Source organism: Trachurus trachurus (genome assembly GCF_905171665.1).
Source record: "Trachurus trachurus genome assembly, chromosome: 7".
NCBI classification, from domain to species: domain Eukaryota; kingdom Metazoa; phylum Chordata; class Actinopteri; order Carangiformes; family Carangidae; genus Trachurus; species Trachurus trachurus.
The window spans coordinates 2,260,710-2,272,500 of NC_139901.1; the positions used below are offsets into that span (position 1 = coordinate 2,260,710).

The 11,791-nt window shown below is 42.3% G+C and overlaps 1 protein-coding gene across 4 annotated transcripts in view; it reads left to right on the forward strand.

Moving 5' to 3' along the window:
- The window catches only part of gripap1 (GRIP1 associated protein 1), a 73,377-nt gene that overhangs the window by 47,885 nt on the left and 13,701 nt on the right, over positions 1–11,791 (forward strand). For 3 of the 4 annotated variants that reach the window (XM_083976007.1, XM_083976008.1, XM_083976009.1), the window contains 3 exons: positions 3,890–3,946; positions 4,223–4,322; positions 9,700–9,830. In XM_083976007.1, coding sequence (XP_083832133.1) covers positions 3,890–3,946; positions 4,223–4,322; positions 9,700–9,830 — 288 coding nt within the window. Of the gene's footprint in view, positions 1–3,889; positions 3,947–4,222; positions 4,323–9,699; positions 9,831–10,411; positions 10,488–11,791 lie in introns of those variants that run through there. The other variant, XM_083976010.1, reaches the window with a different exon arrangement.

Sequence of the window (11,791 nt, forward strand, 5' to 3'; positions counted from 1 at the left end):
GAGGTCCTGGATCCAATCGGTGAGGTGCATCTGTGTATATAATGATGTAATTAAAAAAAAAAAAAAACATTAGAAAATTCGAATAAAATTTGAATATTTAACATAAGAAGCATTAGAAATTCGAATATGATTTGAGGGGAGGATTGACAGCCCTAGTGCGCACCACAACTGTTTCCCCCCAGAAGACAACAACCTGTGGCACAGCTCTGTAGGGTTGTCAAAAGTATTGATGCAAATGATTTTCATTTCATAATCAGTTGTGTTACATTTTATATGACTTTTTTTTTAGTATATTTTTGGGCTTTTTTGACTTTAATAGATCATATAGATAGTATAGAGAGAGAGAGAGAGAGAGAGAGAGAGAGACAGTAGGCAGAGAGTGGGGGATCGACGTGCAGCAAAGGGCCACCTTAGTGGGGATTTGATACAGGGCAGCGAGGACTATAGCCTCTGCATTTGGGGTACCTGCTCTACCAACTGAGCTTAACCACGCCCCTTTATGACCACTTTTGGAGAACCATCGACATTTATGAGCGAGGGGGGACTCATGGTCTGACAAAAAGGCTCAGGGGGTACACGAGACCAAAAAAGGTTGGAAACCACTAGACTAACCACTAAAACAAAACAACAAAAACCTACATTAAAGGGACAACGAGGAGTTGACCAGCATTTCCGCCACCACTAATAATAACAAAATAACGATAGAGATAAAACAATATATTTATCGAAAATGGGCCCATTAACACGTGTGGGTAGCGGAGACTTTTAAATAACCAAATAGAAACTCCTCATTGTCCCTTTAAACTTTATAGTACATATAAATCACCATCCTAAAACAGAAACATGACACATTCCAGTGTACAGTCAGTAACAAGATCTTCATGGCCAGTGATCATCAACTGGCCGAATCCAGTCCACCAAACCTCAAAAAGAAAATATCTTGTGGTCCCTGCTATTAAAGCGTCTGAATGAACAACAGAGATTGAAATGACTTTATCAGAAACAGCCCATCATGAGTAGCTTGAGATTCCACAAAATAAATTGTGTACTTCTCTGATGAAGTTGATTATTTCCACTGTTTTGTCCACAACCTCATGTTGAAGCCAGTGATTAGCACGACACCCAGTCATATCTGTATCACTCCTAGTGGCGGACTGTGGTGTAGGTGATAGGAACCTGACTGACAAAGGCTACAGAAATCAGTTTTATTTCATTTTATTTGAAAAATTCCAGCCCTTGGACTAATATAGTTGGTGACCCCTGTTCTAGACCATGAAGATCAGATCAAAATCCTTCTTACCCTGTCCAGTGTTTGTGTGTGTGTGTGTGTGTGTGTGTGTGTGACTGCTCCGTGCATGGTATCCTACAAATATGATATTCCAAAGTGTTTCTTTATTTGCTTTTTAAATATTGATTTGTGTGTCAATGTTGTCACTGGCAGTGGTAAATGTTCCATGCTGTCACTGATCTGTATTCTCCTGTCTCTTCAGAGAGTAGGTGTTTGGCTTAGGAGGTGGAAAGCATCCCTCTGCTGCCGCTCTAGTGCCATATGTATATGAGTCACGATGGCTTTTAACTGATTGTACTGATATGATGAGTTTTGGATTGTAAAACCTTCCACACTGAAGACAGAAGTGCAGCATTAATAGAGCAGGGTGCCTGCTGTTGGTGATGGTATGGTGCTGTATGGTGCTGTATGGTATGGTACTGTGTCGTGGAGTTTGCTTCAGTTTTTTTTAGTGGCAGTCGCCCATACCATTTGGCAGTAGTCCAGCTGTGAGAGAACAATATTGTTTCGTACTATTTTAGTCAATTTTGATGAGAGGTATTTTCTGCATTGCCTTACCACTGCTAATGCCTTACCCATGTGGATTAATCCGCTGCTAAAAATAGTTCCCAGAAGAATCAGCATACCCTCCTCATTGTTCGATAGAATCTACAGCGATCAGCTTTTTGAAGAAGTCACTGAGACAACAGATTTGCAGGAAGCAGTGAAACCACTCGTTTCCTGATTCCTAGTGAAATGCACAACACCAGACGTATAGTGTTAACATGCATCTTCAGTGATCCAATCACAAGCACTCAGCTCCAAGTACATCACTTCACACCTGCTTTAAAATGCATCTCTACATGTGTCTGTAGTGAGCACTTGTGATCCAATCTCAGCTGTAGTCAATGTGTGTGTGTGTGTGTGTGTGTGAGAGAGAGAGAGAGAGGGAGGGGGAGAGAGGGAGAGCAGGGCTTGGAGGGGTTGAGTGAATCATCTCTTATAATGAAGTAAGCTAAGGTTTTATCCATGTGAATTCTATGGGTTCATGATGATGTTGGGACAAATCACACTGTCACAGAGGACGTGAGGTTCAGGACATACTGTGTTTATGGACCAGAGGTGTCCCAATACATGTAATAAAACATTTTCTTAATTTCACCTTTTAATTTTAATAAGCATTAAAGATGGACGTGTAAAAATAAATAATGAACTATCTATCCATCTATAAATACAATAAGTAAGAAACATGAATAGCAAAAATGGTATTCATTTTTTATTAAATGAAACAATACATACTGGTATATTCATTAATTTATAATACTTTTAAAAATATCTGAAGAGGCATTAAAAAGCGTTTTTTTTTTAAATTTGCTAGTCAATTAGCTTAATGATGTAGCCTTTAGCCTTCCTTCGATACTACTGGTAAAACCAGGCTAACCCATCCCAACTGGCCACAGGATGTAACCAGCTGTCTATCCATAGACCATATAATGGCCAGTATATGCCATATTTATGTATTTTATGTAATTAAAATGTAGGATAATATATTATAACATGACAAAGCAAAAACAAAAAAACAACAACAAACAAACAAACAAACAAACAAACACAAAAACACTTAAAAAAATAAAAGATAAAGACATTTAACCCTAAAATAATGTGAACACCGGCCAACAGGTCAGAGTGCTAACATGATAAAGCTGCTGCTGTCTGCACGTGTGTTCTCAGAAAATACTTGTTATAATTGTTAAGGTCCTATGGCAGGGTCCAGTGTGATGTGAGTGGACAGCAAATTTCAACCTGATCAGTTTCAGAGAGCTGTGTAACTGGTGAGGTACTGAGACTTAAAGGGATAGTAGCATTTTTTGTGTGGGGTTGTATGATCTACAAATAGCCCCTAATACTTTAATTGCAGTAGAAGACTCTCTACACTCCTCCCGTTAACAACGCCAGCCCATAGCCCTGCCCAGAGATTTACAACATACAGTGTTGTGAACAGACCCAAAGAAACGGCCTATTTTTGTGGCCTAAAAGAGGTTTTACCTGAAAAAAAATACACAGTGGAAAAAATTATATTATAGTGAACAATGGAACTGTGTATTTTTTTTCTGGTAAAACCTCTTTTAGGCCGCGAAAATAGGCCGTTTCTTTTGGTCCATTCACAACACTGTATGTTGTAAATCTCTGGGCAGGGCTATGGGCTGGCGTTGCTAACGGGAGGAGTGCAGAGAGTCTGCTACTGCAATTAAAGTACTTAGGGGCTATTTGTAGATCATACAACCCCACTTTTAAAAAATGCTACTATCCCTTTAAAATAAGGTTCCTCACCACAGCAAAAGAACCAACTGTAGTTTTATATTACCACTCTAATGTATTTTATTTATCATCAAGCAGCTTTAAAAAGAAGCTTTATAAATAAACGTATTTGTATTTAAAGATATGGACCTCCACAGCAACAGGATCTGTAAAGTACACAGCTAAAATATGCAAAACCACTGGTCCTTGGTGATCCTTTAGAAAGCTGCATCAGCATCAAGGCAAAAATCATTTCTACAGTTGTGGAGTTGTTGTTGTTTTATTTGACTGTCTCTGACCTCCATCAATCTGCTCTGGCTGCAGGAGATAAAGGACACTGTGGACGGACAGAGGATCCTGGAGAAGAAGGGAAGCGCGGCGGTGAGTTCACTGTCAACGCGTTCACTGTATGTGTGACTGATGTCTGCAGCGATGGACAGACAGATGAGCAGGATGCACAGAGAGAGGAATTTAAATAGAGATGAGAGGGAGGGAATATATTTTCCAGAGTAATTTAAGAGCAGCAGTGCATGGAAAATAATAATTAGAAAGTAAATCCCTGACCGTGTGTGTGTGTGTGTGTGTGTGTGTGTGTGTGTGTGTGTGTGTGTGTGTGTGTGTGTGTGTGTGTGTGTGTGTGTGTGTGTGTGTGTGCAGCTAAAGGACTTGAAGCGGCAGCTGCAGCTGGAGAGGAAGAGAGCGGACAAACTGCAGGAGAGACTCCAGGAGATCCTGACCAACAGCAAGACCAGGACAGGTACACACACACACACACACACACACACACACACACACACACACACACACACACACACACACACACACACACACACACCTGAGACCACAACATGAGTTTAATAAATGAGTTTAAAGGAGCAGTGTGTTGGATTGAGGCGGCCTGTTGGCAGAAATGGACTCAAATATTCATAAGTATGATCTTAATAGTCTTTTCATTAAAGTAGAATGAGCACTTCATATCTACACCGGGGGAACGTCCTCTTCCACTGAGCTGCCGTGTTTCTACGGAAGCCTAGAGCGGACAAACCAAACACTAGGTGCGTTTCCATCAGCTGTTTAGATGCGCATCGAGATAATGTGTTCAAATCAGACCGTCAATCCGACCGTCAATTAAAAAAATTTAATAAGTCTATATTTCAAGCTTATTTTGTAGCGGAAGCTTCTCGAAGGTCCTCTTCCCAGTTCGTCAAATTTTTTTTGGAACAATTTCACATTTCGGGGCTTCAATACAAGACGGACATTACATACGAGCAGCATGGAGGTATTTGGATGTTTTTTGGTGTGTCTTTTTGTTACGAAGACAGTTTGTATCCATTTGCAACCGTTATATGGACATGCACTGCTACGCCGAGACCCCCTGTAACTCAGAGAAGCCACGGAGGACTCTGAAACTTCTCCCAGCCCTTAGTCCACATGAGGGGGAGTAGATAATGAAATTTCAATTTTGGGTGAACTATCCCTTTAATTTGAGTTCTGTGTGCAGCCTCACCACTGATGTCACTAAATCTTACACGCTTGTTTTTTTAATCCATTCATGAAATCAAATCTCATGCATCTGCATTGTCTGTGTTGTATCCATTTACTCCTGATGTTTGTCTGAGGTGACCATGATTTGAAATAGTGCTGCACGATTAATCTAATCGCAGTTGCAATCGCGATGTTGCGCTGTGCGATGACATAACCGCACGAAAGTCTGTGATTTAATGTAAATAAATGTGCGTACGTGTGTGTGCCTGTGAACGGGACTGTAGTGTGTGGAGTCCAGTAACATGTGCAATGTTACCGGACACACACGCTGTGTGCAGCAGGTATGGTCACGTGTACTTACAGCAGACAGCGGTCCGTATCCTCCCCACATTACCATGGTTACAGACAAAATGAAACTTATCAGCCAGCGCATCCAGCATTTCCCATTAATAAATGTATCTGTGGCGATCTTTCTTTCTTTCTTTTCTTTTCTTTTCTTTCCTTTCCTTTTCTTACCTTTTCTTACTTAAAGGGATAGTTCACCCAAAATTGAAATTTCACTCATTATCTACTCCCACTGTCAACCCCCCGTGTCAACCCCCCCCCCCCCCCCCCCCCCCACCCGTCTCTCTCTAGCTGTCCCTTCAAAATAAAGGCCGAGGAAAATAAAAAACCGACTCCTGAGCTCCTGTACTGCGAAGGAACCTCAACAGATCCAGGCTTTGTGTTCATGCTGCAGCCCAACTAAGTCCCGGTCCGAGTTACCACGGTTATTACGAAGCTGGTTATCAACTTGGTTTGTTAAGTCCGGCTCTCAGCTTCATGCTCTGTGCGCGTTCACATCAATTAAGGCGTTTGGCGTCATATTATTCTACTTCCTCACTAAATGGAGCGACAACGGGCTGATTTCAGCCAAGAGCAGCAGGTTGTTTTGATGGAGAGAGAGGATGAGCGATATAAAAAAGCTTGATCGCAGCCTGAAGCAACAGTGTTTCTGCAAAATGACGAGATGAGGCTGCTTTTAATTTGTGACAGCTCTACATTACGCTACTTTTAAATATGAAGCTTTATTCATTTAAACTAAATAAACTACAGCAACAACTCAAATTTTTAAATTTAATTTTATTGTTTTCATATAGGTATTTCACTTATCGCAATTATGAAATGCGAGTGTGTGTTTTATTGAAAGCGAGGCTGGTGTGCGTATGAAAATAGGTTTCAGTGCATTTGAGGTGCTGTAAATGTAAAAACAGCGGAGACCTATTCAAGATTTGCGTTTAGGCAACACTGCAGGCGATCGTAACATCAGAATTAATTTATTCATGACCACATTAAGTGAAATTGTTAACTTTACCGATTATCCATCTGATTATCTGTCCTGCTGCGAGCGGACTCAACATTCACTTCACAGTACACACCTCCGTCTCCTTCTCTCTCGCTTCACGCTCTGCGCCGGTGAGGTGCGTTGGTTCACGCTCAGCATAACGTCTGAACGGAGCGGAGCCCCAATGAGCCCCGCCCCCGCGGGCACACAAGCAGCACGTCAACGTCATCTTGCAGCCCGGAGCTGAAATCAAACGCACCTCTTCTGCTGCGGTTGAGTTGAACCAAGTTGAAAACAGCGCCACTGAGCTTCCATAACTACATTGATTTTCAATCAAGATTCCAGCGCGGCGGCCGACAATTTGAGCGAGGCGGCCGCCACAAAATTTATAATGCAGAAAAAACCCTGGGATACCAACTGTCTTCGTAACAAAAAGACACACCAAAAAACATCCAAATACCTCCATAGTGCTCGTATTGAAGCCCCGAAATGCGAAATTGCACCTGAAAAAATGAAATAAGTCTATATTTCAAGCTTGTTTGTAGCGGTCTGTCCTCTTCCCAGTTCGTCCAAATTTGACGAACCGGGTAGAGGAGCTTCGAGAAGCTTTCGCTACAAAACAAGCTTTGAAATATAGACTTATTTAATTTTTCACATTTCGGGGCTTCAATACAAGACGGACATTACATACGAGCAGCTTGGAGGTTTTTGGATGGTTTTTGGTGTGTCTTTTTGTTACGAAGACAGTTGGTATCCATTTGCAACCGTTATATGGACATGCACTGCTACGCCGAGACCCCCTGTAACTCAGAGAAGACACGGAGGACTCTGAAACTTCTCCCAGCCCTTAGTCCACATGAGGGGGAGTAGATAATGAGTGAAATTTCAATTTTGGGTGAACTATCCCTTTAAAATACTGTATGTATGTTACACGTAGACTGACACCATTCATTTACAACATCGTAATCGCAGTCTCAAATTGCAATATTGTCCACTATAGTCGCCATGGCACATTTTTATCAAATTGTGCAGCACTAGTCTGGAGGCAGCTGTTATTACATAAACACATGTAGATCAGTGATTATTTTAGGAGGGAATTATTTGGATTTTGTTTGACTTCTCAAAATGATGGCTCAGGACATGAGAGGCTGCTGATCGGGTGAGAGCTTTCAGTCCTTCTGGTCATCCTTCTACCACCTCTGACGTCTCTCTAGAGTTTGACAGAGAGGATAAACTGGATGGAAACACAAACTCCAAACTCCGAACCCCCTGATCCCATCAGAGACAAAACAGTCATGTTGTTCTCAGTCCTGAAACAGAACCTGTTACACTGGTGTCTTTTAAATGGACGATGCTGTTCTTTAAATGCTCCAGTAAGCAGAGGTGTGTGTGTGTGTGTGTGTGTGTGTTTGTGTGTGTCCCCTAAGTGGCTGCGATGTGATTGGAACGCGGCCGATGGGGGCGGATGATCTGCGGTGCGCTAACCCTGCGTCAGGGGGTTCTGGCTCAGTCCGGAACCTTCTGCTCAATATTTAATGCCGTGCTCCGATTCCCAGAGCTGAGGTGGACACACTGGCGTCTGCTCACACACACACACACACTTACAAAAACACATACGTAAATGCAACACTCACACACAAATGCACAGTCAGTCATTTTCTGTTTGTCTCTATCACATCGAGCTTTTTCCCCATTTACGTTTCCCACATGTTTATTTTTCTGTGTTTCTATCATGGACACACACACACACACACACACACACACACTGGTGCAGGGCAGTCCTCTGCATCATGTATTATTTATGAGTAGTAATGAATGTTTAAAAGGCTCTTCCGCACAAACCTGAGAATCAGACATTTTAAAGTAGCCTACTTATCTCTCTGCCCACTCCCACCACCTGCCTTAAAGGGACGGTCCACTGCATAACAGGGACGGCCTCAGTCAGTCGTAAAGGGGCACTCCACTCAAAGACATTCCCACACAGTCCTTTAAAACCAGTGCATTTTACAGACTGAGCCTTTAGCTGCTGAACACAGTCCCTTAAAACCAGGAGACAATCCTGGTGGATAAACCCAAATGTTAAGACTTCCCTGTGCTGGTGGACTCATGGGTGGAAGTGACAGGTGCACAGAATACCTACAGTACTGCAGTTTATCAACACCAGTATGAGGTCTGACAGACGACCAGTGAAGCAGACACAGGGCAGTCCCCTCGCCAGTGACCTGTGGTGCACTGTCACTTTAAATGATCATTTAAAAGACTGTCCACAGCTTTAAAGGGGACATATTATGGAAATATCACTTTTTGAAGGCTCTTTAACATATATTTAGGTGTTTGTCTTGCCTTCCGGCCCCCAAAATATGAGAATTGACAAAAAAATCTGTAATTTTCAGGCTCCTTAGGTTGAAATCCATGTGGTTTTATGAGCTGTTCCCTCAGTTGTCTTCCAGTGATGTAACTAGGTGTCGAATTTGCATAATACCACCCCTACCTGGTACCAGTAGAAGGGGCAGGGCAAGCAGTGGTTCATTTGCATTTAAAGGGACAGGCACTGAAACCAGCCGTTCTGAACAGGGCTGTTTAGAGAGGATGAAAAGAGCTGTGATGTTTGATCCTTGGGGGATTTTGACCAAAGCATGTCACAGACATGTCTTTAAGACACCTGGGAACTATTTTAATTTGTGGAAAAGGGGTAGAATATGTCTCCTTTAAAGCCCCACTGTTCAACTTCTCTTGTTGTCTTTTCACAAAAATCAATTATTTTGTTCAAAAGTCTGCCATCAACAAACTATCTCCTGGTAAGCTTTGGTCTTCCATTCATATATAGCCTACATAGCTGGTAAGCTCAGTGCTGGCCGCCATGTTGTGCCGCCATCTTTTACGTAGAGTGGCGTGACTGTAGGTAACCACGGTAACACGGACTCACAGTCGGCAAACAAACCGGATGTCATTTTAGCCGGCGGGAGAGGGCTGGTAAAACGTGGGTGAGGTAAACAATATGACATCGCCATGACAACATATTGTCACGACAGACCGCTTGTTTATCCCATTAACGTGCAGCAGCTGTCGTCCGTCTGCCCGATTCCACCTGAATGCAGCATAAATATAACGATTGAATTGATTGTGATATACAACCTCACCACTGACACCACTAGATGGGAGTATTTCCTACACATTGTCCCTTTACCTGTCTTAAAGGGACAGTGTGTTTCAAATGGATGCTTCACTGGCCTCAGTGATTTTGACCACTGAAGGGAGAGTTGAATAGAGATGCTGTTGGTGTTTATTTCCCCGTGGCTCACCACATCCATCCTCTCTGTCTCAGGTCTGGAGGAGCTGGTTCTGTCGGAGATCAACAGTCCCAGCCGAACTCAGCAAACTGGGGACTCGTCGTCTGTCTCCTCCTTCTCCTACAGGGACATGATGAAGGAGACCCAGCCAGCCAATCAAAACAAGGTGGGTGGAGCCGCCGTGAGACCGGAGCCTCTGCAGCTCAGAAACACTGACGGAGAGAGAGAGAGAGTCACTGTATGTGATTCTGCCGTGAGCTGAAAGGGAGAGGAGAAGCAGGAGCAGAGTCAGTCAGCGACCACGTGGCGTCACATGGTAGTGAAGTTTTAGATAATTGCAGAGCCATGGCAATATACCTGGAAAGAATTACAGTTTTAAATAGTCTTAAATATCAAAAAAATGTCTGAAGTGTTTTTAAGTGCTGGATTTAACATAACAGATCCTAAAATTCCTCATGCTTGACTCGAGAACATGGTTTTGCTCTCTAGGCTGTCTATTTTTAAACCAGTATCAGACCAGTTTAAAGGGATTGTTCAGTGAGCTTATGAGGTACAAATGGCCCCTAAGTGTAATATCTGCAGTAAACAGCTCTCTGCTCTCCTTCAGTTAGTCACAGCAGCTCATAGTGCTGGAAAGAGACACAGGAGATAAACAGCTGTGAACAGACCAAAACTAAGAGATAGATAAAAAGATAATACACCAGTTTGGGTGTACGCTACACACACTTTTTTTTTTATTTTTTACAGTGCATCAACTGGTCAGAAAAAAAGCTGTTTATCTGGAACTAACCAACTCAGCATGTCAAGCAGGCTGCATGCGCGGAGGAATACCGAATGAGTTGGTTAGTTCCAAATAAACAGCTTTTTTCCGACTATGGGAAAACCTATAATGCTATAACAGATGCAGAACAGATGAAAACCTTATTTTATTGTACTCATTCATTCATTCATGGAAAGGGCACCAATAGCAAAGTGTATTTATTTATTTTGATTATTATCAGTTGTACTATTATGAAGCAAAACTTTGCTGTCATGCTGAACCGGTTCTATACAGCTCCTAGCAGAGGTTGTGGCAGTGGTCATGACTCATGAAGAAATGGCTTCAAGCTGAAGACAGTTGAACATTAGTGTCCAACAATTAGGTCGTTGATCATCCAGTTTGTTAATTAGCCGTTGATTGTCAGTCTCCTCCTGAACACTGAAAGTCAGTAGCTGTGTTTTCATGCGCAAAATTTCTTAATCAGATTAAAAATTTGAGGGATCGGAAAATCCGAATCCACTGTTTACATGGACGCAAAATCAAATAATCCGATCATGACGTGCGTACACATGCACCAAGCTTTATTCAGAATAACAACATTTTGACATGCGCAGAGCTGTCTAATTTCCCTAAAACAATAGCAGAAAAAAAGTTGTACTTCCTGTACTACTGTAAACCAACAGACGCGAAAGTGGCTCAATTTATCCCATTCAGTAGGACTCAAAATGGACCTGCACCAGATTTTAAAGGGATAGTTCAACATTTTGGCAAATTGGCCCATTGCCATAATCGCTATAGTCATAGCAGTAGGTTTGTTAACTTTATTTGTCGGTGTAAGCTATTTTTAGAACGGCGGAGCGGAGCTGCGAGCTGCTCAGAGCTACACTATGGAGGCTAAAGGAATTTCTTGGTTTCCCTCATCAAACTCATCAAATACAAAATCCCAAAACTTGAAACCGCTTTCGTGGACAAGTTGTGACCTGCACATTCACCACGCTATGAGATAATAACGTAACGTTACGAAACTGAGCCGTTTTTGAGGTAAATACAGGGTAAATACAGAGTCTGCTTGCTGAAAAACTGTCCCTGAAGGCAACGCGCATCAGCGGTTTTGCATGAATTTACCTCTAAAACAGATCCGTGTCGTAACGTTCTGTTATTATCTCATAGCGTGGTGAATGTGCAGGTCACAACTTGTCCACGACAGCGTTTTCAAGTTTTGGGATTTTGTATTTGATGAGTTTGATGAGGGAAACCAAGAAATTCCTTTAGCCTCCATAGCGTAGCTCTGAGCAGCTCGCAGCTCCGCTCCGCCGTTCTAAAAATAGCTTACACAGACAAATAAAGGTAACGAACCTACTGCTATG